This window comes from Cetorhinus maximus, chromosome 13 (assembly GCF_964194155.1).
Source record: "Cetorhinus maximus chromosome 13, sCetMax3.hap1.1, whole genome shotgun sequence".
NCBI classification, from domain to species: domain Eukaryota; kingdom Metazoa; phylum Chordata; class Chondrichthyes; order Lamniformes; family Cetorhinidae; genus Cetorhinus; species Cetorhinus maximus.
In genome coordinates, this window is record NC_135891.1 from 101512408 (window position 1) to 101539133 (window position 26726).

General features: G+C 46.4%; 1 protein-coding gene across 1 annotated transcript in view; it reads right to left on the bottom strand.

The window, feature by feature from the left end:
- Positions 1-26726, bottom strand: part of LOC144689240 (PDZ domain-containing protein GIPC3-like) — a 73624-nt gene that overhangs the window by 45337 nt on the left and 1561 nt on the right. Inside the window, exons 2-3 of the mRNA XM_078556341.1 lie at positions 16406-16591; positions 9298-9478 (exon numbers count right to left, since the gene is read on the bottom strand). Of these exons, the coding sequence (XP_078412467.1) occupies positions 9298-9478; positions 16406-16591 (367 nt within the window). The remainder of the gene's footprint in view (positions 1-9297; positions 9479-16405; positions 16592-26726) is intronic.

A 26726-nucleotide genomic window follows, 5' to 3' on the forward strand; every position in this document is an offset into this window, starting at 1 on the left:
TATGGCTTCTTCCCCTGGGGAGGCAATGGCATAGTGGTATCGTTGCTAGACTAGTAACCCAGCCACCCAAGATAATACCCCAGAGATCCAGGTTCAAATCCTGCCATGGTGGAATGTGAATTCAATAAAAACCTGGAAATTAAACCATTGTCAATTGTTGTAAAAACCCATCTGGTTCACTAATGCTCTTTAGGGAAGGAAATCTGCTGGCCTACATGTGACTCCTGACTACCCCCCTGAACTAGGGATGGGTAATAAATGCTGGCCTGGCCAGCAGCAATACCCATACCCCATGAACGAATAAAAAAAAAGCTTCCTTGGCCTTATCACTCTCAATGTCCTCCTCACTGGAGGAGACATGCAGCTCCTCAGCATCGGGCAAGTTCTCCCCCAACTTTGCAGCACCAGGTTGTGCAGGGCACAGCAAACCACCATGATCTGTGAGACCCTCTGGGGAGTGGTACTGGTACTGGAGTGTTCCACCAGATTGGCCCAGGCATCGGAATCACATCTTCAATATGCCAGTGGTTTGCTCTATAAATGTTCATGTGCCTTCCCTCAGCTGGAGCTTGTGACTGTTGGATGGGCATCATCACCGTGGAGCCAACCCTGGATATTGTGTAACTGCCAGGGGTCTGTGATCTACTCAAGATGTAAGAGTCGTGGCAGCTTCCTGGGTATCTCCTACAAACCTGCATGGTCGCAGACCAGCTGCACATTGAGCGAGGGGCACCCTTTCCTGTTGATATGTTGGAGCGCATGTTGCCAGGGAGCTCTTGGAGCCACATGAGTGCAGTCGATGGCAGCCTGCGCCTGTGGGAATCCAGAAAATAGCAGCAAAGTCCAGTGCTCTGGCTAGCTTGATTTCTAGTGAAGTGCCCGTATTTGTGGGCCTTGGCAAAGAGGGCGTCCATCACTTGTACCTGGAAGCTTGAGAAATGCCACAGAGGTCCCCAGGGGAGCCATGGAAAGAGCCACTTGCATAGAAGTTAAGCACAGTGCTGACTTTGAGAACAACTGGCAAAGGATGTCCTCCCCGTCCCTGCGGCTGTGTCGACTCATAGAAAATGTGGCAGATGTGAGCCATCAGATCCCAGGATATGCGGAGGCATTGACGACACTCTGTCTCATTCATCTGCAGAAAAGACAGGCGTCTTCTGTACACCCTCGGTCTTGAGAGGCGCCTACGCGTAGCGCTTCTGTGAGCCTCATCCTCTGGGTCTAGGGGGGGCCCTGCTGCTCTTTGCTCATCAGGGTGAAACTCTTCCCTTTGGAGAGCCTGGCACCACTGAAGCTCTCTTCTCTGCCTTTCCTCCTGCCTGCATGCAATGATGCAGGGAACATTAAATGCACCCTCCATCTTCCTGAAGGTTTCCTCTCTTCAGGGACGTTGAAAGAAAGACGTGCTGAGCATCAATCTCCAAAGGTTTGCTTTCTGTTGCTGACGTGTGGGTGGCTGTGGGGTCAAGGGATTGGTTACAGTCTAGGCACCTATTAGCCAATACAATCGTGGCCATCGCAACAACCTCTCTCAGTGTCACAGGATGCTCTCTCCTCAACCCCAGCCCCATTTCAGTTGACCTATTACTATGAGATAGATTTGACCAGGTGCTTGGATGTGCTGCATTTATTTGAGGTGATAAATTACTCATTCAGTGGACTCTAAGGCTACATCCTTTGGAAAATACATGAGGGCACATGCTGTGTGAGGGGATGAGATTCTTTTTGGGGGGGGCCAGGGAGTTCCCATCTCTGAGCCTGGCAGCTGCAAGGTTCTGAGGTGGGGTTCCCAAGAGGCTTCTCCAGTTTGTCCAGGTGTCCATTTGATTTTGGAGTCATAATCATACTGGGGAATTATCACGATTGGTACAAGGGGTTAATACAGGGAGATTGATGATTAGAACGCGTTGAAATTAATCTCGCATGCATGCGCTATTACAATGAAGGCTCTAGATTGCCTCCCAACCCCAGTAAAGCCCTTGTCCTCCAGCCCTTTCCCTTGCCTCTGTCTTGTCTCCCCCTCCAACCCCCCCCCAGTCGAGCCCTGTAGTACATTACAACCCACCCCCCCACCTTACAGCTGGTCTGGTATAGGGAACCTTGCCTTGAAAGTGAAACGGTGGTGCCTGTGAAGCTGGCGCAGAGCCGGAGGTGCCACGAGTGTAAAGTAGGCAAACAAACCTCGAAGTCACGAGTGAAATGCAGGTCGCCAGGTGCATGTCACTTATATACGGTTGTGAATCATGCCAGTCTAAGCTGGTGTGGCCTTTTCCAGCGTGGGGCGTGATTCCTCCACATGATGCCTTCATAATGAGCATTCATGATATCCTAACGTATCCAAATGCCGTTCTCGACATGGTGGTGGTGGGAAAAGTGTGCCGCCATTGAGGACAGGAGCAGGCGATCGCAACCCGTTTTTATGCCAATGGGAAACTGACTTTTTCCCTCTCCCGATATTTTCCCCTCCCGTCTGCCATTACACCCATCGTGGGTGGAACCAGGAAATCCCAGTTCCTGTGGATGTGCCTGTGCAATGCTTCATCTTTCAGAGGAAGCTAATGGTATGCCTCACTTCCTCAGTCGTAGGCCTCGTACTGCAACATGTATAGAGTAACAGTCAAGTGCAGAAACATGATAAGCTCAATAAACGTGCTCTTCATTATGACACAGAATCAGGTCTAATGGAAACATCTGAAGGTCCCAGTCCCTCATGGCTGCTACTTAATTTCAAAAGCTGACATAAAACAGCCGTTCAACCGGCGCATTTTCTACTTTAAATATGCCAATTGTCAGAAAGATCATCTTTACTTCAATCAACAACGTGCATTGGTTAAACAAGTGCAGGAAGTTAATGGGGGCAGAGGACATGTGAGGGCACTGCAAGTCTTATACTGAGAACAGTTTAAAAGATGTGATGGGCACAGAAAAGCTCTTGCGTGAATTGCAGCTGTTCATAAATAAATCAAAAGCTGGCAGTAATGAATAATGAAGCATCTTTGTGCTCTTCTGTTACCAATTAAAGCTGCATTTAGGATCTGAAGATTTTAAAACTAACATTAAGAACTATCGGAAAATCAACACTGCAGCTGGGAGACTTCGAACGCCATTTTGAAACAACCGTGCATATTAACCTGCAATTAAACCTTTATCAATCAGCAGCTAAACCTCTCGTCACTCTGTTTTTAATGAATACAAATTAAAAATTCAGGTGCCTAAGCAATTGCCTTTCAAGATATCAGGTTAAGGATTTCAAATTTATGCAAATGCTTGTCGCTTAAATGGATCTGATGAGGTGACGATCGGGTTGCCGAACAGCTACTATAGAATGACAATATTATTCAGGAGAAGGAGTACTCTCTAAATCATTAAAAGCTATTAAATAAGAACAATTTAGTGTCACTGGGCTAGAAATGATCTTCAGTAAGCAGAGGGTAAAGAACGAGAATGACATAACACCAGTCAGCAGTATGACAACAATAATTTCTATTTACATAGGGCCTGGTAAAGGGCCCAAGGTGCTTCACATGACCATTATAAAACAACATTTGACACTGAGCTACATAAGGAGATATTAGGGCAGATGACCAAAAGTTTGATCAAAGAGGTAGGTTTTAAGGAATCCATGTTCATGACATCTTGGTCAATCCCTCCTATGTCCCCACCTATCTCTGGCCTTCTATCCAGCTCCACCTGCCCCACGCCCCTTAAATAGTGTACATTTCATCACACTTCCACTTCTCTTCAGCTCTGAAGAAGGGTCACATGGACTCGAAATGTTAACTTTGTTTTTTTCTCTCTCCACAGAAGCTGTCAGACCTGCTGAGTTTTTCCAACATTTTCTGTTTTTGTTTCAGATTTCCAGCATCCGCAGTATTTTGCTTTTATCTAGGTTTTAAGGAGTGTTTGCAAGGAAACAGAAATAGAAAGTTGAAGAGATTTAACCTGTCCCAACACAGTCTGCACAACTCGAGCAATGCTTTCGCTTCCTAAACTTGCTGTATTACCTCTGGAGTTCCACAAGGACTTGCCCTCGGTCCCATGCTTTTTTTTTAATCCACGTGCTTTGGGCTAGATTTAATGGCTGTGACAGAATTCATTGTCAATCAGTTAATTCCCTGTCCTCAGTGCTACCATGGTTTCAAGGGCAAAGATCTCACTTCTAAGAGTTGCTAACCAATCAGAGGGCTGGCAGCTCTTCAAGGAATGAAACCGGATGGGCCACCCAGCATCGACCTAGGCACCGGAAACAACAACGGCAATCTCATCCCTGTCGACCCTGCAAAGTCCTCCTTACTTACATCTGGGGGCTAGTGCCAAAATTGGGAGAGCTGTCCCACAGACTAGCCAAGCAACAGCCTGACATATTCATCCTCACGGAATCATATCTTACAGATAATGTCCCAGACACCACCATCACCATCCCTGGGTATGTCCTGTCCCACCGGCAGGACAGACCCAGCAGAGGTGGCGGCACAGTGATATACAGTCGGGAGAGAGTTGCCTGGGAGTCCTCAATATCGACTCCGGACCTCATGAAGTCTCATGGCATCAGGTCAAACATGGGCAAGGAAACCTCCTGCTGATTACCACATACCGCCCTCCCTCAGCTGATGAATCAGTGCTCCTCCATGTTGAACACCACTTGGAGGAAGCTCTGAGGGTGACAAGGGCGCAGAATGTACTCTGGGTGGGGGACTTCAATGTCCATCACCAAGAGTGGCCGAGTAGCACCACTACTGACCAAGCTGGTCGATTCCTAAATGACATAACTGCTAGGCTGGGTCTGCGGCAGGTGGTCAGGGAACCAACAAGAGGGAAAAACATACCTGACCTCATTCTCACCAACCTGCCTGCCGCAGATGCATATGTCCATGATAGTATCAGTAGGAATGACAACCGCACAGTTCTTGTGGAGATGAAGTCCCACCTTCACACTGAAGATGCGCTCGATCGTGTTGTGTGGCACCACCACTGTGCTAAATGGGATAGATTTTGAACAAGTCTACAGATCTAGCAACTCAAGACTGGGTATCCATGAAGCACTGTGGGTCATCAGCAGCAGCAGAATTGTACTCAAACACAACCTGTAACCTCATGGCCCGGCATATCCCCCACTCTATCATTACCATCAAGCCAGGGGATCAGCCCTGGTTTAAGAGTGCAGGGGGGCATGCCAGGAGCAGCACCAGGCACACCTAAAAATGAGGTGTCAACCTGGTGAAGCTATAACACAGGACTACTTCCACAGCATAGGCAACAAGTGATGGAAAGAGCTAAGCAATCCCACAATCAACAGATCAGATCTAAGCTCTGCAGTCTTGCCTCATCCAATCGTGAATGGTGGTGGACAATTAAACAACTCACTGGAGGAGGAGGCTCCACAAATATCCCCACCCTCAATGATGGAGGAGCCCAGCACATCAGTGCAAAAGATAAGGCTGAAGTATTCGCTACAATCTTCAGCCAGAAGTGCCTAGTGCATGATCCATCTTGGCCTCCTCCGGAGGTCCCCAGCATCACAGGTGCCAGTCTTCAGTCAATTCGATTCACTCCATGTGATATCAAGAAATGGCCAAAGGCACTGGATACTGCAAAGGCTATGGGCCCTGACAATATTTCGGAAATTGTACTGAAGACTTGTGCTCTGAACTTGCTGCGCCCATAGCCAAGCTGTTCCAGTACAGCTGCAACACTGGCATCTACCCTGCTACATGGAAAATTGCCCAGGTATGTCCTGTACACAAAAAGCAGGACAAATCCAACCAGGCCAATTACTGCCCCATCAGTCTACTCTTGATCATCAGTAAAATAATGGAAGGAGTCATCAATAGTGCTATTAAGTGGCACTTGCTTAGCAATAACCTGCTCACTGATGCCCAGTTTGGAATCTGCCAGGGCCACTCAGCTCCTGACCTCATTACAGCCTAGGCTCAAACATGGACAAAAGAGCTGAACTCCCGAGGTGAGGTGAGAGTGACTGCCCTTGACATCAAGGCTGCAGTTGACCGAGTGTGGCATCAAGGAGCCCTAGCAAAACTGGAGTCAATGGGAATCAGGGGGGAAAACTCTGCTGGTTAGAGTCATACCCAGCACAAAGGAAGATGGTTGTGGTTGTTGGAGGTCAATCATCTCAGCTCCAGGACATCGCTGCAGGAGTTCCTCAGGGTAGTGTCCTTGGCCCAACCATCTTCAGCTGTTTCATCAATGACCTTCCTTCCATCATAAGGTCAGAAGTGGGGATGTTCACTGATGATTGCACAATGTTCAGCACCATTTGCAACTCCTCAGATACTCAAGCAGTCCATGTCCAAATTCAGCAAGACCTGGACAATATCCAGATTTGGGCTGACAAGTGGCAAATAACATTTGCCCCACACAAGTGTCTGGCAATGACCATCTCCTAGAGAGAATACAACAATCGCCCCTTGATGTTCAAAGGTATTACCATCACTGAATGCCCCACTATCAACATCCTGGGAGTTACCATTGACCAGAAACAGAATTGGACTAGCCATATAAAAACTGTGGCTACAAGAGCAGGTCAGAGGCTAGGAATCCTGCAATGAGTAACTGACCTCCTGACTCCCCAAAGCCTGTCCACCATCTACAAGGCACAAGTCAGGAGTGTGATGGAATACTCCCTACTTGCCTGGATGAGTGCAGCTCCCACAACACTCAAGAAGCTTGACACCGTCCAAGACAAAGCAGCCCATTTGATTGGCACCCCATCCACAAACATTCACTTCCTCCACCAGCAATGCACAGTAGCAGCAGTGTGTACCATCTACAAGATGCACTGTAGGAACTCACCAAGGTTCCTTCGACAGCACCTTCCAAACCCATGATCACTACCATCTAGAAGACAAGGGCAACAGATAGATGGAAACACCACCACCTGTAAGTTCCCCTCCAAGTCATTCACCACCCTGACTTGAAAATATGTCGCTGTTCCTTCACTGTCACTAGATCAAAATCCTGGAACTCCATCCCTAACAGCACTGTGGGTGTACCTACACCACACGGACTGCAGCGGCTCAAGAAAGCAGCGGCTCAAGAAAGCAGCTCACCACCAACTTCTCAAAGGTAACTAGGGATTGGCAATAAATGCTGGCCCAGCCAGCAAAGCCCACAACCCGTGAACGAATGAAAGGAAAAGCTCAGAAGAGTTCGGATATTGGACTCAAAACATTAACTCTGTTTCTCTCTCTACAGATGATGCCAGACCCTGTTGAGTTTTTCTCGCATTTTATGTTTTTATTTGGGATTGGTTATGCAAATTCATCTTCTATAGGATGTCCCATCAAAGTCCTCATTTGAGCCCTCCGCAATGGAGCCTGTGTGTGACCTCACCCTCTGGTGATCTGCCCCCTGCCCTGGCTACAGCCCATTTACACCTAATGTCTCACCACATGCAGATCCTGCATCTAATCTATCCTCTAAGATACAGTGCAGTGTCAGTATCTGAGCTGTAGATCTGAGTGTGAATCAAGTGATGGTATTGTTTTTGCATCATTACTTTCTTCTTGGTGTTACTCCATGGCTGGCCAAGTTGTGTGAGCTGGTATCTGAAAGGAAAAGGTAAGATTGGCCATCCCAATAGTGGCCAATAGCATCTCCTCCATGAGGCTTAGGACATGCAAGTGTGCCTATCCCCTGTGGTCAGCTCCTGTTGCCTCCCAGTTGTGCACCGCCTTGTCTTGCAAGAGGGAGGGAAGTGTATCAATGAGTGTGGTTCAATCTGTTTGGATGATGGAACTGTCATTTTTGAATAGCTGCAGTGTGTGCAAGCTGCAAGGTGTGGGTTTAAGGTTTTTAAGCAGTGCTACTGTGTGTGGGTGAGGTAAAACATATGGACATTAGGTATGAGATCTGATCGATAGAGATTGTTGGCCAGTGAGTGATGGAGGTGTGGTGATTTAAACAGCGACTGAGATCACTGGTGCACATAGTAGGATCTGGCATTTGAAGATGCGTTCACTGATCTTGACCACTGTGTGAAGTCATTGAACTTCTTGCTGCATTGTATCCAATCCCTCGGATCTTGACTCCTGGCATTAGCACCCATGGCTACCCGCTCCTCCTGTCTTTTGGTGTGTATCAGAAGGGCTTCCTGGTCCCCTGGAAATACAGGACATCTCTCCATCTTTCCACCTTCTTCAAAATGGCCTCCAGTGCAGCATCTTGGAGCCCACTCTCCTCAGTTGTGCTATTTTTCACTATTTCCTAGGTCGATTCCCTTCAACCATGAATCTCTGCATCAGTCCCAGCCTTTAAGCAGGGCAGGCTAGGTTTAAGTGGCGCTAACCAATCGTGATATTGGTCCCCTGGGTCCAGGTAGCACTTTTTGACAGTGATGAAGCAGAGGTCTTGTTGCAGAAGGTGCAGCAAAACGAGATTCTCCTATTTGGACTGAAGAATATCCTCCAGAGGAACCACAAGTACCAGTTATTTGAAATGAGGTTGTTGGCTTATGTAACACAGCCAGCCAGCTCTCTTGTACCTGGCCTAAATGAGGAATTTGCTGGTGTCAGGAGGAAGGCAAAGGTTCTCAGTGTTGCTCATTCCTTGGGAGGCCAGTCAAGTAAGACACAAACTTAAGCTGTCACATCTCCTAAGAGATCTCACTTCAAGCATTGTACATGACCATTGCTTTTTGACATACAATCTTTCATTTTTCCATAGCAGCATGGAATACTTTCCTTGTAAGGCCAGAGGAGATAAACACTAGGATTGCCACGCTGGGAGTACTCCTCTAGTGATAGACATCTTAATGGAGCCAGCTAGCAAAGGGCAGTTTTGCAATTTCCCCCAGTACACTGCACTCAGATATGGGCAGCCTCACAAATTAAAATAAGTTATGAAGCAGTGTCTACAGTGTCTGTTACGAGTGTATCGTCTCCCACAAAAATAACAAGCCCTGATATCTGATATCTTATCCACATTCTCTCCAACACAGCCAACAGGATCAGATTCATTGCTAAGCTACCAAGCAAACAAGACATTTATCTATTTGCTAATGTGGAGTAGCTGACCCTTTGTAAATTGTATAATAATGGACTTGTGTTGAAAAATCAGGGCAGCTTTAACCCTACTTGGGAATGGATGATGTTCTAAGAGGGATGAAGAAAAGTTAATAAATGTTACAATTGCAAAGGCATTTCTAAGTCATCCATTAATACATGTTGGATTGGTTCTAGGGGATAAGTCAAGAATGTAGCCTGAAAATAAATATTGCCTGATATGGAAAATGTTAATGATGTTTGACTTGAATGTGGGCTGGTTTGTTGATTGACTCACCAAAAGCCTTCCTTGGTTCCACTAACCCAAGTATGAATGGTTGACCTTTGGGCAAATCTTTCAACATCTTGGCAACTTCATAGTGTCGGCAACCTACTATAGTTTGATTGTTTATTCCTTCTATGTGGTCTCCGACGCAGACAGTCTTGATTCTGTCAATAGTACTGCCTTCTTTTATCCTCTGTGAAATCAAAAGTTATTATTTAGTAAGAACAAAAGTAATTATCCATATGAAAGAAATTAATTTTTTCATAATGTTCTGTAAAGTTCATACAGGGGCACAGTTTATGCAATATATGAAGTAACAGCAGAAGGAAATCATTAATCTGACTTTGCTGGCAATTAACCTCAAGAACTATTCCTTGACATGTGGAAGCAAACTTAAACCTCACCCAGAGATGACATGAAGGCTTTTCTTAATGATTGCTTAAAGCTCACAATAGAAATGGCTTCCAGCATTTTACAGTTTCATTTGTTCGATCCAGTCCTAGGGAATTTGGTTATTCAATCTTTTGATTAATTTCCTACAGTAATGTTTTATCCAGAAAGCTATACTACAACACTTAACCAGAGCAATTTAGTCCCCAAAAGTGAATAACCTTTAGTATGATAATGTAGAATCAAGCCATACAAAACGGTGTCAACAGGATCCAGGGAAAGGAATAAGGTCAGAAGAGTACATAAAAATGAATGAGGATGTTTTTAACTATGGAATCATCAACACATTGCATTAAAGTAAGCTGGATCCCTAGAAACCAGCAACACATTACCACTTTTTCCAAGTTTTCTGGCTCTGTGTTAACAAAATTTATGAATACAAGTGTTCTGGCTTTAATTTAGCATGCATTGCTCATTAAAACCATTTAAGGAGTTGGAAGGTGTTATTAACACTTGTCATTCCTTTTCCTGTTCAATGCAATGCTTACTCACATAGAAAACACACAAAAGTTACGAAGCCAATGATCACATCTGCTCTAACCAGCTGCACTTTAATTTTTAACAGTTGTATGTTTAAAGTGATGGGGCTCTGAGATGGGTTGTTATTTTTAGTGCCTTTAGGAGATTATTTTGCTGAGAGATTCAATACAAAACACTACCTCCTTGTTCACTATCCCAGTTGTATACACTACTTGCTGTGCGTGGTGGTGGTAGAATTGGTTGAAACAGGGCCGCGACGAGAACGCTTCTACCTTGGCCCCGTTCTGAATGCAAGCTGCCGACTTAAAACCAACAAACACCAACAGCCTGTATATCCTGGCGGGTATCGCTCCCCCTGATATAAGAAGAACGGTAGCCAGCAAGAAAGAGCGACTCCGTCAAACATCAGATGAGAGGCATCCTCTACATGGTCATACACCTACACCCAGCCACCTAAAGTCAAGGAAGAGCTTCGTGAACAGTGTTGTTCCATTACAATCAACCCCATCTGAAGCCCGCATCGCCTTGTGGAAAGATCAGCTCGCCAGTCTCGAACAACCCCCAGCGATGGAAATTCCACCGGATGAAAGCCTTCCCCCAGGAGCTAATTGCAACCGGGCAACCTGGAAGTGCCTTAACAGACTTAGGACTGGTGTAGGTCGTTCAAAGGTGTCACTAAGCAAATGGGGATATACAACCAGCCCGACAACTTGTGAATGTGGAACTGAGCCACAGACTATGCAACATCTCCTGCAATGCCTATCGCTAGAGGAACCCTGCACTGTTGCAGATCTTGCCGAATTCAACAACAAGGCGCAAAAATGTGTCCAGTTCTGGCTGGGCCGTGTATAGACTGTTCGTGGACATGATAAGAAGAAGACTATCCCAGTCAAAATCCATTTGTTCAATTTGTTCAGCTGTGGAGAGATAGGACACCAGCATTTGAAAGATGCTTCTCTTCCAATCTATTCAATGAACAGCTGTTTAGTTATAGCTATACCTGTGGTAAATAAGATTAGGCAAAACTACTGAAATTTGCAAATATAGTGAAAATGTATTTAATGCAAATATAATCAGCTCTACAGTATGACATACCTCAGATGCTCTTTAGGTTCTATTGGAATAGGGCAGGCCAGATTAGTAATGTCACAGGTTAACTGATGGTGCCCGGGATGTGACTTGACCTGGCGAGGAGGGGGAGGTTGGATCCAAAGCGGGTGGCACTGGCACTGCCACTCCCGTGCCACCAGCCAATTAACAGCTGGCAGGTTGGCCAGGGGTGGGGCAATCATTCACTAGCCCGAGGCAAGGACTGAGGCAAAGGTCACAACCTCAGCTGATGTGGTCAGTTGTGCTGGCGCCATCTTTAAAGGGCCATCAAAGCCAGAGCACTGTGACACACCACCTCTGCAGCAGCGTGTGATCACCCGGCCCAGCAGATGCTGGACGCTGAGTGTGAGGTACATGAAGATCGAGCGGAGATTCCAGACTGCACTCTTGTTTAGACAGAGGAGGAGTCCGCCCAGGCCAGGAGTATTGTCATTTCCGTTTCATCTGTGTTGAGGCCTCCTCCATCAAGAGATTGGTGCCCCCCCCATCCAGCAGACCAGTCAGTAGGTGCTAGTGATGCTCGCGGACCTGCTTAACATCGCCCTGTCCATGGGCTCAAGGGAGCAGTGGCAAGTCAAGAGGTGGGTGTGGGGCCTGGATTCTCCACCAGGTCCTTCTCAGCTCAGCAGGGAGGTATGAATGTGCCTCGTGAAGGAGGAGGAGCAACAGGGCGCTTCTACTGTGGACAGGAGCCCCTCTGCCAATGACCCCTGTACCTCAAGTTGCTATGACGACAGAGCAGGTTCCTGCACTTGTCCAGGAGACCCTCAGCATGCCAGGGCCTGCCAAACCTTAGGCAACCAGAGGACACCTGCCAAGGTCACCCCAGGCCAGAGGACAACAAGGTCGTGAGCCTGCCTCCATTTCACTGGCAGTGAAAGGGGGAAGCCACATAGGAGCATACAGAAGAGAATGAAGAAACAGAATTAACAGTTGTTGCATTTCAGCATCACAGGTGAATAGGTAGGTATGCTCTTATAGCCTCTGCCTGATTATGTTTGTGATAAAGGTGTTATTTGTTTTCTGGAAATTTCCATCTATTGTTGGAGGCCCTCTGGCAGCACAGGAGGACCATGGCCCTGCCCCAAGGGCTGGTTGGGAGCAGCCATGGTGAGTGTGGTTATCTGCATGTTGGATCGTTCAGAAGCACTAGGTGGCAGTGGTTAATCGAGCCTGTGCTTAGAGCTGAGGTGGATGGCAATAATGCACGTTGAATGTGGACCCATAAATGGTTGGATGGCTGGATATGGGAAGGATCATCCAAATCGAGTGTTAATGACCATCTCTGTGCCTCCCTTGCACCTGAGCCTTGGAATGCTCCATGCAACTCCTCAGGCCTTTCCACATGTGGCAACTGGTCATCACTTTCTTCATCCTCCTCCTCACCTGAGGGTGCCTTGTGCTCCACTAATTCATCAGTGGCAAGGTCCACCCTGTTCTGCAGCGCCAGGTTATGTAATGTGCAGCAGACCACCACATCCTGGGAGATCCTCGCTGAGGCATGTTGAACAATCCAGGCACCTGAAATCTCATCTTGAGTCAACCTGTGGTCTGCTCGATGGTGGCTCAGGTCACCATGTGGTTCACATTGTATTGTTCCTTTGCCTCCATCCTAGGTGCGAGCAGCCATCTCTTCAGTGCCTATCCTTGGTCGGCAAGAATCCATCGTAAAGGCTTCCAGGTTAGTGAAAATCGGGAGTACCTCAGCATGTCATCATTGTGGCTGCTCACAGGGCATCATACGCACACCTACAGGATCTGCTGACACTGGTCGCAGGCCAATTGCATGTTGATGGAATGGTATCCCCTCCTAATGAAGGCCTCTGGACAGCCTGTGGGAACATTGACAGCCAAATGCATGCAGCCTTTGAGCTCCGAGTTTTACCTGCAGGCTGCAATGGAGGGCTTTCGTGCCGTATCATCCACTTCTTGCCTTATTAAATATGCACGCACGGGAAACACACTGTATCGCAGGCGGGTGGCCTCTGATTCGCCTGCCCCGCTGTGAGCTCACCACTTCCTTACTCCAGACGCATATTTAAAGTAGAGCCGTGCACAGCGTTCTCAATATCTGCAGCCCAAGGCTGCTCACTGGAGACATGGCCCCAAAAACCAAAAAGATGGCAGCCCCCAAATTCAGTGATGCCTCACGGGTAGGCCTTTAGGAAGCAGTTGAGGCCTGCCACAATGTCCCCTACCACTACTCTATCCACAGGAGGTCCCAGCAAGCCCAGCAATCCGGCTTGGGAGGCGATGGAAGTGCCAACGCTGCACACAAGGGGCTGAATTTTACTGTCGGTGAGCAGGGGGCGGGGCCGGGCAGAACCCCCGACGTCACCGCGCCCCATTTAAATTTTCAGGAAGGCGGGGGCGCAGCAAAATCAGCTGTGGGCCCGCCGACCTGTCAATGGCCAATTGAGGCCATTGACAGGATCATTGAAACAATTAAAGGCCCTGCCCGTCCAACCTTAAGGTTCGGCCAGGAGCCCTGGCGGCAAGTAGAAAAAACATGAAACCTCGTCCACCGGCAGGATGAGGTTTCATGTAGGGTTTTAAAAAGTTTAATAAAGTTTTAGTGTAATTTATGAACATGTCCCATCTCATGTGACATGAGGGGGACATGTTAAGGATTTTTTTTTCTATTTTTAATGTTTTTAAAATTGTCAGCGATCTCCCTGAGGCTGCACTTAGCCTCAGGGAGATGTGCGCTATTTCATGCACATGCACAAAAGAGCGCACACTCGCTTTTGGGGAATCCCCCCCCCGCCCACACAGGGAGCGCATAGTGCTTCCTGCCGGGCGTCACACTGGGCGGGCCTTAATTGGCCCACCCACTTAAAATGGCAGTGCGGCCCACTTCTCCGGCGGGGATCGGCTCCCCACCCACCGGAGATTGGGTCGGGCCCGCCCGCCTGACAGGCAAAAAATTCTGCCTAAGAGGTCAGACACCCACTGCAGAAAGAGGATGAATTATCTCATCCGTGCTGCCAGGTTAAGGCAGCTATCTCATCACTCTAAACTCACACGCTCACAAGCCCATCACTCATTCACTCACATCTCACTCATTGCCAGCTCAAGGAACAACCACTCACTCTCACACACTCCACACATCACATCTCCATCGAGGATTATCTCCTCTGGAGATCATGCCCTCACCCCATCCATGGCTCCCCTCACCACCCACACATGCCAGGCATCCTTATCATACGCCCTAGCCTGTGTCTTGCTCACATTCTCGCCATCTATCCTTCTGCAGGACAAGATCACACACAATCGCAGGGAGAGGTCCCAGTCCTGGGGATGGAGTGCCGGAACTCAAGGTCCTCTCTTAGTTCGAAAACTGAGCCTTTGAGCTGGCCGGAGAGGACATGGACTGTCGGTGAGGTCGGCGGCAACATCCACATGAGGATCCTGCACCAGCTCATCCCTCAGAGGACCATTCTGCGAGTGCACTGTGCTGTTTTAGAGTCACTTGCAACGCACTAATTCTCTCTACTTTATTTCATAGGAACCTCAGCCAAGTGCCCAATGGCCTAACCAGCCGGGGCCCTGCTGCCCTTTGGTCTTGAGGGTTTTGCTCCTGCCTTTGGCGAGTCTGGTGCCTCCGACGCAATTTCCTTCCCCAGTAGCAATAAATCCAGGCTCTATCTTCCTGATGGTCTCCCCTCTACAGCATCAATGAGAAACAGGCATGAGTCACCATAACGCGACGGTTGCAACGGCGGGTTTTTATGTCTTGTCATCCGCTTCTCACCTCATTACGTATGCACGCACGGGAAACACACTGTATTGCTGTTGGGCGGCGTCCTATTCCTGTCAACGACTCATCACTGATCGTGGGTTCAAAGGCTTTGTTCTAGGGTCAGAAACTAATCACCTGAAAAGAGTTGCCATGATGCAACATAGACGAATGAACCTCGGAGGCACGAGTGAAGTACAGGCCACCAGGTGCACATCATTTATATACCTTCGTGAAACACGTTGGTCTAATTGGACGGCGACATGCGCTGATGATGCAGTTTGGGAGGATGATTCCGGAGAGCAGCCCTTATAAATTTTTAAAATTTGTCCAGGGGATGTGGGCGTCACTAGCTAGGCTGGTGTTTATTGCCCTTCCCTAATTGCCCTTGAGAAGGTGGTGGCGAGTTGCCTTCTTGAACCGCTGCAGTCCATGTGATGAAGGTACAGTTGATGAAGGTACTGTTGAGATGCGAATGTATCAAAATGATGTTCCTGACGTGCCGTGTCAGGAATCGCGGCCCGCCATTGACGGAGGGAGAGGATGATCCCTTATTGCTTTTACGGCGGTGGTAAACTGATTTTTCCAATCTCACGATATTTTCCACTCCCACGCGCCGTGACGCCTGCCACAGGCTGGGCTGGAAAATCCCACTCGATAGAATTCCTGCAAAAGCTACCACTGCTGCAAACATTTCCACTTCTCCCACTCAACACGGAGATGAGGGCTCCGAGGTCAGCCTCCACATAGTGGTCCACTTTTACCACTTGTCACCATGAATGATATCCTGGTGTTCTCTGGGAAAGAAGTGCCAAACTGGGTAAACCTCATCATATTCCCACCTTGCAACTGTGTGTGTGCTTTGAATTGTCTTTGAAACAACTACTCACAGATTCAGCTGTGTCATTCTTCATCGGGTTTCCTTTCATCTCGCATAGGTCTTCATTCCTGAATCCAGGCTGACAAGCATCCGAAATTGCTTTGAAGTTTAATAATACTGAAGCAACTATTTGTTGCTGTATACTAATACCTTTCATTAAATGAACACATCCCTTTAAATTGGACTTGCCAGCAATACTCCACACTGGGTCAGCTTGTACCAACCTTCAGCATAAAAACCCTCTCTTGCATGGGCACAATTCCAGTTTGAGTTATTTTAAGTTTCTTGCTCATTTTGCTTGGTTTTTATCAAACATTAGGGGAGACTTTTACAACTACCACTGTAATCCTGTTTACCTACTTCATTCCTTACATCGTTACAAACCCCCCCCCCACCCCCTCAACACCTAACTCATTGAGCCATACTTGAAGGACAGTGTCCACAACCTGTACTTCTGGTACCTTAATGAAGGCATAGCCTGTTCCATTGTCCGTGATGGTCAGACCAAGAGCATCCTCTGATTTTGTCACCTCCACTTCCTTCAGTTGTCCTTTCACATGGGCAAAGATAAAGTCCTCCAGTCCAATCTGGCCTCCCAGTAACTTCTGCATGTCGACTTTGTGAGTATTTAATGTGCAGAAGAGAATCTGCTGAGACAAAAGAAGGAAATACTTAAAATATGTCATAAACACTGTGTAAATATGAAGCAAGATCATTGTTCATTAGAAAGAAAAAGGTTTGTGCTTCAGCTGTGACCTTTATATAATAACATGGGGCACGTGAATACTTATCCAATCAGATCGAGCCGGATAGTTACCGCTGTTTTTATAATTATTTTCTTCAAAAAACACACAAACTTCCCAACTTTCCCTTCCTAACAGCACTGTGGATGTACCTACACCGCACAGACTGCAATGGCTCGAGAAGGTGGCTCACCCCCATGAAGGGCATTTAGGGATAGACCTAGCCAGCGATGCCCACCCCCTGTAAAAGAATGAACAAAAGAGCTTGAACATAAATATGAAAGTATTGTTTATGGTACAAGTTGCAATAAGGACTTTAAAAGTATAGTATTACATTGTCAACTAAATAATACCACAATGAATACTATTGTTTATGAGTCACATTTGAGCTGGTTAATATTGCTTCAGACGTAACAGGAATTCTTAATATATTACATAGTTTTATTGTGAGGTTATTTATCATACAACCATTCACATTTTTCTAATACAAAAACAAAAATAGCTGGAAAAACTCAGCAGGTCTGGCAGCATCTGCGGAGAGGAACACAGTTAACATTTCAAGTCCGAATGACCCTTCAACAGAACTTATTTTTCTAATAGTTTCTCCTGTATCTATCATATTTAGTGTATGTTACAGTCCCTCAAAAAGTGACAGTTCCTGAGTTCAATATGCAAGCAGTAGCTTTGACCTATATGTGAATTTCAGTCCCATGAACATGCTAATGTGAATCTATACAGTTCATTCTTGAATCACTTTTTATCTTTGTTGCTGCAGGGTTTCTGACACACTTTTATTCTGACTCCCTTATCTCTTTATACAGGACTTGAAATGACTTCTGTACCTTTTCATTTTTTGAGTTGCAAGTTCCACTGGGTGTTAAATACCTAGAATACACAAGCTGATAAGGCTGTTAAAATACTGAGCACAGGAATTTCATGCTGACGTATTATCAGTGACCTGAGAAACTGGAGTTACTAAAAAATTTCAACCATTTAATCTCACATTTCAGGCAATATTGAGCCTCTCACTGTTTAGATAAATAGGATTCAGCTGTTCCTCGTGTGTTAATACAAAACTATGCTTATTTATATCACAAAAGAGCCCATACAGGGGTAAAACAAAATGAAAATGTGCATTTTTTAAATATATTTTTCTTTTCCCATCTATTTCTATTATTTTCAAAATTAATTTCCATCCATTGTTTTATCTCCATCTTTTAGCCTATTTCGATCCCTTCCCCCCACCCCACCCCCACTAGGGCTATCTGTACCTTGCTCGTCCTGCTTTCTACCCTTAATGTCACCATTAGCACATCCTTTAGATAATATCGCCACCGTCAACACCTCTTTGTCCTTTTGTTTATGACATCTTTGACAATCTCTTCTTTGCCTCCACCTATCACTGGCCCTGTATCCAGCTCTACCTGTCCCACCCCCCTCAACCAGCTTATATTTCACCTCATTTCTATTTTTCTTTAGTTCTGATGAAGAATCATACAGACTCGAAACGTTAACTGTATTCCTCTCCGCAGATGCTGTCAGACCTGCTGAGTTTTTCCAGCTACTTTTGTCTTTGTTTCAGATTTCCAGCATCCGCAGTATTTTGCTTTTATGAAAATGTGCATGGATTAGTACAGCTTCATTTTGATCATTTCAACATATAATTGTCGTTTGCACAACCGATAGTAAGAAGAGGCCATTATTATTATTATTATGTAGTGATGATTCAGTGAAAAATTGCTGTGTTTATGACATCGTTTAAAATCCTAGTTTTGCTGTATCTGTATAGTGCCATCCAGCACATTCATTATTCAAACATAACAAATTCTAATAACACACTTCAACAATGGAATATGTAAAAATGTCAACAATTTTATTTAATTGAAACTGACGTCCTTTGCCTGATTTTTAAAAATGTCTTTGTGTTTTGTTCAATGTTCCCTTAATGTTGAAAAATGTTTTTGAAAATTATTTTTCACGGAAAATTATAAACTGATAATTATAGACATATTTTTGAAGATCTAACTACATGAGAGCAGAGCGAAGCTATTTCTGACTAACACCTGAGAATTACAGAACTATTTCTGCACCAACATTTAAGCGGTGACCAGACCTGAAATGGGGGTATGTTCTCAATGATGAATGCAGGGCCACCATTTTATTGCGGGGCTGAATCCTGTCTTGCAAGGGGCCTGGGCAAGCAACAGGCCCACATTGTGAGGACCGGAGGAATTTTAGCACTAGGGCCTTATTTCCATATCCAGCTACCAACGCCTGCCCAGACGCAGGAGAAGTCACTGCCTGGTTTATGGGAAGGAGCAAAACTTTGGCAGCAAGAGGCTGCTGTCAGGGTCTCAGTAACTCCCCAGCAGTCAGCTAAGCGGTGAGGGGGGGGATGTGGCCAGTCAGGGCCAATCATTATCAGGCAAGAGAAACCCATGGGGCTGGATTTTACTGTCGGTGAGCGGGAGCGGGGCCCGCTCGCTGATGTGTAAACTGACGCGCGGTGACGTTGGGCGGAACTCCCGACATCATCGCGCCCATTTACATTTTCAGGAAGGCGGGGGCGCAGCAAAATCAGCTGTGCACTCACCAACCTGTCTATGGCCAATTGAGGCCATTGACAGAGCAATTAAAGTAATTAGTGGACCTGCCCGTCCATCCTTAAGGTCAGCGGGTTGGCCAGGAGCCCCGGCGGCAAATAGAAAAAGCATCAAACCTCATCCACCGGAGGGATGAGGTTTCGTGTAGGGTTTTTTAAATTTTGATGATTTTTTTTGGAAATTATGAACATGTCCCAACTCATTAGACATTATCACATGAGGGGGCATGTTAGAGAAATTTTATTTTTCTATTTTGAGCTTTTTCACATTTAGAGCCGATCTCCCTGAGGCTGCACTTAGCCACAGGGAGATGAATGCACTCTTACATGCGCATGCGCGAAAGAGCACACTCTCGATTTTAGGAATCCCCCCCTCAACCCTACAGGGAGCACATAGTGCTTCCCTGCGGATGTCACGCTGGGCGGGCCTTAATTGGCCCACCCACATAAAATGGCGCCGATCGGAAGCGCGTCCGCCCATCAACTTCCCCCCACAATGGGGGCAAAATTCAGCCCATGGTTTCCTTGTGGGGCCCAGAGGCACTCCTAGTCCCTGGTCCTCGTGGAACCTTTAAACAAATTATAAATTTCCCAGCCTGGGCTTCTTCTGACCATCGATCCAGCTCAGGGTAGGTTTGGTTTGGCTGTCAGGCCTCATGTTAAAGTAGCAGACCAGGCCTCAAAAGCATCATTAGAATTGGGTCCACATGTGTATAGAGGGGGTGGGGGGCTGCTGAAGATGGGACAGATATTCTTCAGAGGTTCGTTCTCAATCCCCTGTCAGTCTCACATTTCGAAAAGGCTGCATCTTACAATATTACAGATGCAAATTTTGATGAAGGTTCTAAATTAAAATGTTAACCCGTTCTCTGCTCAGATATGATGGACCTGCTGTGTAATTCCAGTGTTTCCTGTTCATTTCAAACACTGAGTTATTTTTTCTAAAATAAAAGGTTCAACTACTTCATGGGGCACAGCAACTTGCATTTATATAGTGCCCCTCAGGGGTGGTGAGGGGAACACAAAAATAAAGTAAATCTGATCTCAGGCGGGAAGGGTGGGGGTGCCTCCATCAGAAGCCCCCTTCTGACTGGGGGCATCCTCCCCTTAAGGCCCCGTGACCTCTGGGCCTCCCTTCACCACCACCCCCCCACCCCAGCCTATTCCCCAAGACCCTAATCACTGTCCCTGTCATGACCCCCCAAGCCTTCCCTACCCTTCCCGCCCTGGGACCCTGGCCACTTACCTGTCCTCTGTTTCCTGGGACTGCGCACCAGGCAGCTCCCTGCAGTGCCTCTTCTGGCCACTGCAGCGCTGTGCCTGGAGGGACTGGAGAGCAGCTGGACAATCAGATTGGCCGGACTGCCTCCCAAGTGAGGGGCAGAGGTCCCGCTTTATGCCAACCAATAGTTGTTAAGAGTGTAATATTGCACTGGGGCTGCTGGAGTCGACCCGAGCCCCGGCCATCCTGAAAATTCAGCCCATGAAGGAGGAGATCAGTAAGATAGGGTGTAACAAGATGGATCAGAGACACTGCAAATAACAGCAGGGACAGGGTGCACACGTGGGCTATAAAGCCTGAATGGCAAACCACTGAATGTTGGTGAGGATAGGAGTTTTTTTTTAATTCATTCATGAGATGAGTTGCCAGCCAGGCCAGCATTCATTACCCATCCCTAGTTTCCCCCTAGTGCAGGGGTCAACCACATTGCTGTGGGTCAGGAGTCATATATAGGCCAGGCAAGGGTGGCAAATTTCCTTCCCTAAAGGGCATTAGTGAACTAGAAGGGTTTTTACAACAATCAACATCATTGGGCTTTTAGGGGAGAATTTTCTCCCATCAGGGGGGCTGATTGCTGCCTGCCACCATTTCACATGAGCCCAGAAGCACTGAGCACACCCTGCGCAGGCAGGGGAGGAGGATGCATACCTCAGGGAGCACACTTCACCTGTCCACCAACCAACCTTAAGGTTAGATGGCAACTCTGTTAATTATTTTAATTAGCTTTTAAATGACTGTCAACTCATCAACCAGATTTTTAATGAATTCAAATTCCATCTGCCATGGTGAGATTTGAACCCAGATCTCCAGTGAATTACCCTGGATCTATGGATTACCAGTCCAGTGGCAAAGCACTATGCCATCACCTCCCCTGAGTGATGAGGCTTTGAAACATGAGGCTGCAGTATTTTGTCTGAGTTAAAGGGGATGGAGGGAAGGCGATGCAGGTAGGTTAGCTGGAGGTGATGAGGGCGTTGGAGAAATCAAATCACAAGGTGATGAAGGCCTGGACGACGTTTTTGGCATAAGAAAGAGGGAGATGGGGCTGCAAATAGCTAACAAAAAGCAGCTTTAAGTGGAATTGAGGTTGGTGGGGGGTAGGGAGTGGGAGGTGGGGGGTGTGGGGTGGGGGGTGGGGAGTGGGAGGTAGGGGGGTGTCAGACAGGCCCCCCCATAATTTCGCAATTCCTGACTCAACCTGACTCAACTTGAGACATGTGATGTGTCAGAGCTAAGATGCTTACATAAACCAAAGAACCCAGCCTCGGGTTTGTTGACATAGAGCTGAAGGAAGTATGGATTATCTCAGATTTGATATTAGACTTAGTAGTTTCTCTGAAAATGGGCTTGGAGGATTCCATTGCGAGCAGGGGGTCAGCATGGAACAGTGGAGAAACAATCTGGAGTTTTTTTTATATTAACTGTGCTGCTCAGGGAGTATTTATGTTGTTATGTTGTTAACAGATTGAATTCATGAGGTAGAACTCATGATAGCCTTTGGGAAGAACAAGATTGATAAAATTGTCCTTTTTTTAATACTTTCTGAAACACTTTCTCACTTTTTTACTCTCAGCTTTATTGCCTCTGACTCTGTAGATGTCTATCTCTGCACGTTTCTATCTCTCTTTCTTTTCTTTCCTGCCTTTGTTTTTCCTTCTCAGTTTCACTCTCTTTAGTCACTATTACTCTTTCATTTAGTTTAATATTAATATATTTTTACATGAATGGCTCTGCCCTTCTGTTGTCAGTCCCTGTGTCACACTTGATGCAAATGAAAGCTAAACGGAATAGGCACATGTGAATAGTGGCCTGGAATTTCCTTAAAAATAAGCAGTAATTTGGCTTATGTACGCCATTGCCAGCAAACAGGAAATAATTTGCTGGTGGCCTGGAGCAGTGTGATTTATTGCTGTTAGATCAGTTCCTTTAAACTTCCGTCCAGAGTACACATAAAATATTTTTCATCACTTTCAACAACAGCAGTTGGGCTGGAGATGTTGTACCTGTGGAAAGCTTGCTCGACACACACTTGGAAAAACAATGGTAGCTTTATCCAACATTGTTGTTTTGATCTTGTATGCTCTGGAAGCAGGTCATGCTTCCTCTATTTCATCAAGAAGGTATTGTGCTCTTATCTCTAAAGTTTGATAACTCCATCTGTTATCTTCCTTTTCTAAGGTGCTTTCCTGTGGCCATATATGACGGGGAGAATCGAAAAACTGTTTCCTCTTCTTTAAGATCTCTTTTATTATTGGAAACAGCAATAATCTAACAAGTGAGGCAGCAAGTATGGTGTTTTCAACTGTTTGCTGGTTATAACAGGAGAGATAAAGGAGAAGTCCCATGCATCAAATATCCATGTATCAAATGGCCTAGAAATTGATGCACTTGGCACGACTCACATTGCGAAGGCCCCAGTACAGCAGGCAGACAGTGGGTGCGTATTTCATTATGGAAGAACTCCTAACAGCGTCCCCCACCCCCATATTGGGTAAGAGATAGGGCTGAATTTTGCCGTTGGTGAGCAGGGGGCGGGGCCCGCTCGCCGACGCGCAAAATGACGCGGGATGACAGTGGGCGGAACCCCCGACGTCAACGCGCCCCATTTAAATTTTCAGGAAGGCGGGTGGGCAGCAAAATCAGCTGTGGGCCTGCCGACCTGTCAATGGCCAATTGAGGCCACTGACAGGATCATTGAAACAATTAAAGGACCTGCCCGTCCAACCTTAAGGTCAGCGGGTCGGCCAGGAGCCCCGGCGGCAAATAGAGAAAACATGAAACCTCATCCAGCGGCGGGATGAGGTTTCATGTAGGGTTTAAAAAAGTGTGATAAAGTTTTTGTGTAATTTATGAACATGTCCCATCTCGTGGGACATTATCGCATGAGGGGGACATGTTAAGGGTTTTTTTTTTATTTTTAATGTTTGTACAACTTTCATCGATCTCTCTGAGGCAGCACTTAGCCTCAGGGAGATGTGCGCATGTGTGAAAGAGCGCACTCTCGCATTTGGGGAATCCCCCCCCCCGCCCTCACAGGGAGCGCATAGCGCTTCCCGCCGGGCATCACGCTGGACGGGCCTTAATTGGTCCGTACACGTAAAATGGCAGTGGGGCCCGTTTCTCCGGCGGGGATCAGCTCCCCGCCCACCGGAGATTGGGTCACGCCCGCCCGACAGGCAGGCAGAAAATTCTGCCCACATTCTTTAACCTTTCCTCAAGTAGCCACTAGACCCATGAGTGCTGACACACTTCTGGCATTTCACCCACATGGGCCTGAACTTTATCCTTGGCGGGTGCTCGCAATTGGTGGGCCCGGGAACGGCTGGGAAAAGGGAAAAGGACCACCAACTACAATCGAACCCCCACCCACCCCCCCCAGCCAATTAACAGGCACAGCCAGTGTGAAATCCACGCTGAAAAGCTCAGTGCTGCCGGGGGTGGGGGCGGGAAGAGGGTGGGCGATGATGTCACTGTGGGTGTGGCCGAGCGCTGCGAGAGAGCCCCCTGAAGACAGACGGCCGCCTCAGGGAGCTGCGGACCTGCAAATAATGAAATAAAGCTGCAAAAAGCTGCAAAAAAGATCCATGAATCACAATCAAGCACCTGAAAGCGTCCCTCATAAAAATGCTGCCCACAGATATTTATTTTTATATTGTTTCATAATGGATATTTCATCCCGGCCTTGGATGAGGTTTGATGATAAATGTAAAGGCCGTCTGGCCGATCGGCCCGTCCGCCAACTGTGAGGTTGGACGGGCCACGAAAAATTGCAGAGAATTGGGCCGTTAAATGGGCTCCAAATACCCACTTCATTGTCAGCGGGCGCGCTTCTGACTTTTGAATGCGAGCGCTGAGTGAAATATCGCGCCTGTGCGCGATGACATCAGAACGCTCACTCGATGTCATCTCATGCAACTTTACACCTGATCAGATTGGGCACCCGTCCATCCATTCTAGTTATTCGTGGTTATTCCTTACGCATGAAATGATACGGTGACTTTAGATTGGTTATTCCAACAAAGAGAGCCTCATGACCAAGCCCAATTCTGTTCCAGTCGCATTTACCCACATTATTTCCAAATCCCCTTTCCTCCCTCCACTATCCAATCTAATCTTGAATTTTTTTTAAAAATTATTCGTTCATGGGATGTGGGGCAGCTTTTATTGCCCATCTCTCATTGCCCTGGTTCAGAAGGCATTTAAGAGCCAGCCACATTGCTGTGAGTCTGGAGTTACCAGGTAAGGACAGCAGATTTCCTTCCCCTAAAGGGCATTAGTGAACCAGATCAGATGGGTTTTTACGACAATCAGCAAGGGTTTCACAGTCATCAACAGACTTTTAACTCCTGATTTTTATGGAATTCAAATTTCACTGTCTGCTGTGGTGAGATTCAAAACCAGGTCACCAGAGCATTACCCTGGATTTCTAGAATATTAGTTCAGTGACAATACCACTATGCCAACACCTCCCATTAACCGTGGGTGAAAATTTAACAACCTCCCAACTCTGTGTGTGAAGAAGTTTCTCCTGCCTTCAGTTCTCACTCACTGTTGTCCCAGGCATTAGCTACTTGTTAGGCTACTTGTGGTGAATTGCATTTCAAATTAGTAAATTGAAAATGAGTAATAAACACTGCTGTTAGGAAAGTGATCTCAATATTCATATTCGCAAGATATATGCATGTGTACTTTAAGCTTTTTGTGCGTTGGTTGGTGAAATGGTAAAACAAAAAGCAGAGCATGCAAGTTTTTTTAATTGTGGTGAATGATTTATCCCTTGATTGCTGAAGGTGCTCGATGTTTGCTCAGTGAATATACACTTGTCAAGTATGTATGAGTAGATGTAAGTGTTTTCTACTTAAATTAGTGCTTGTGGCTAAAGTAGTGGGTGTACCATATGCACTGCAGCAGTTCAAGAAGGCAGTTCATCACCACCTTTTCAAGGGCAACTGGGGATGGGCAATAAATGCTGGCCTAACCAGCAAAGCCCACATCCCGTGAATGAATTAAAAAATAGTGTTGGCATGGCCATACTTAAGGCTAGTCAGCGATTTTGTTGGACAACACTTAAATCTCTTTTAACCTTATACCTCTGACCAATAAATGCTGGCCTAACCAGCAAAGCCCACATCCCGTGAATGAATTAAAAAATAGTGTTGGCATGGCCATACTTAAGGCTAGTCAGCGATTTTGTTGGACAACACTTAAATCTCTTTTAACCTTATACCTCTGACCCTTGTTCTTGACCCCTCAACTACTGGAAACAGTCTATCCTGATCCATCCTTTCATTATCTTAAACACTGGTATCCTATTGCTCTGTAATTTGTGTTATTGTAATGAAAAAACACCCAATTTTTCAAATCTTTCTTCATATTTGTGTTCCCTTATACCTGGCAGCATTGCAGTGAACATACCTTGTACCGTCTCTGAAACTTCAATATCCTTTCTGCAGTATGGAGCCCATTATTGCCCACATTACTCTGACCGTAATGTTGTTTAAGTTTTATAAAGGCTCATAATTATGTTTTGGCTTTTATATTCTATACCACTTGAGGTGAAACCCAGAATTTCATTTTTTTCTACAAACATTTTAACCCAAGGTACCACCTTTAACATTTTGTGAACCTATAGCCTGCAGTCTCTCAACTCGTTCACAGTGCTGAACTGACTTCCATTCAGAGGATAATTATTGCTGTTTTTTTCAAACCAAAATGGATCATTATTGACATTGAATTCCTTCAGCCACTTTTGAGCCAATGGCATCTTATCAATAATTATCTACACCTGCAATATTTGGATCATCTGCAAATGATGGAAGAGAGACTAGAGAAAGACAGAGGTTGAGGTTTGGAGGAGGGAAGAATCGATGAGAATTTTGGCTTGGGGGGCAAGGGAAAGAGTTGGCAGGGAGGGGTGGTGGCAGTGACTGTAGACGCTTTGAAACAGATGGTGTCCATGTTGGTGACAAAGAAATCCATGAGCTCCTCACACTTGCTGGAGATAAAGGTAAGGGGACAAAAGAGAGGAATTTAAGGCTGCTGTTAATAGGGGAGAAAAAAACCTGGGATCTCCAGAACAAATGTAGTATGTGAGCAGTTTCGGCAAAGGAGAGGGAGGCCTGATAGCACTTGATCTGTACTAGCTGGATTCTGAT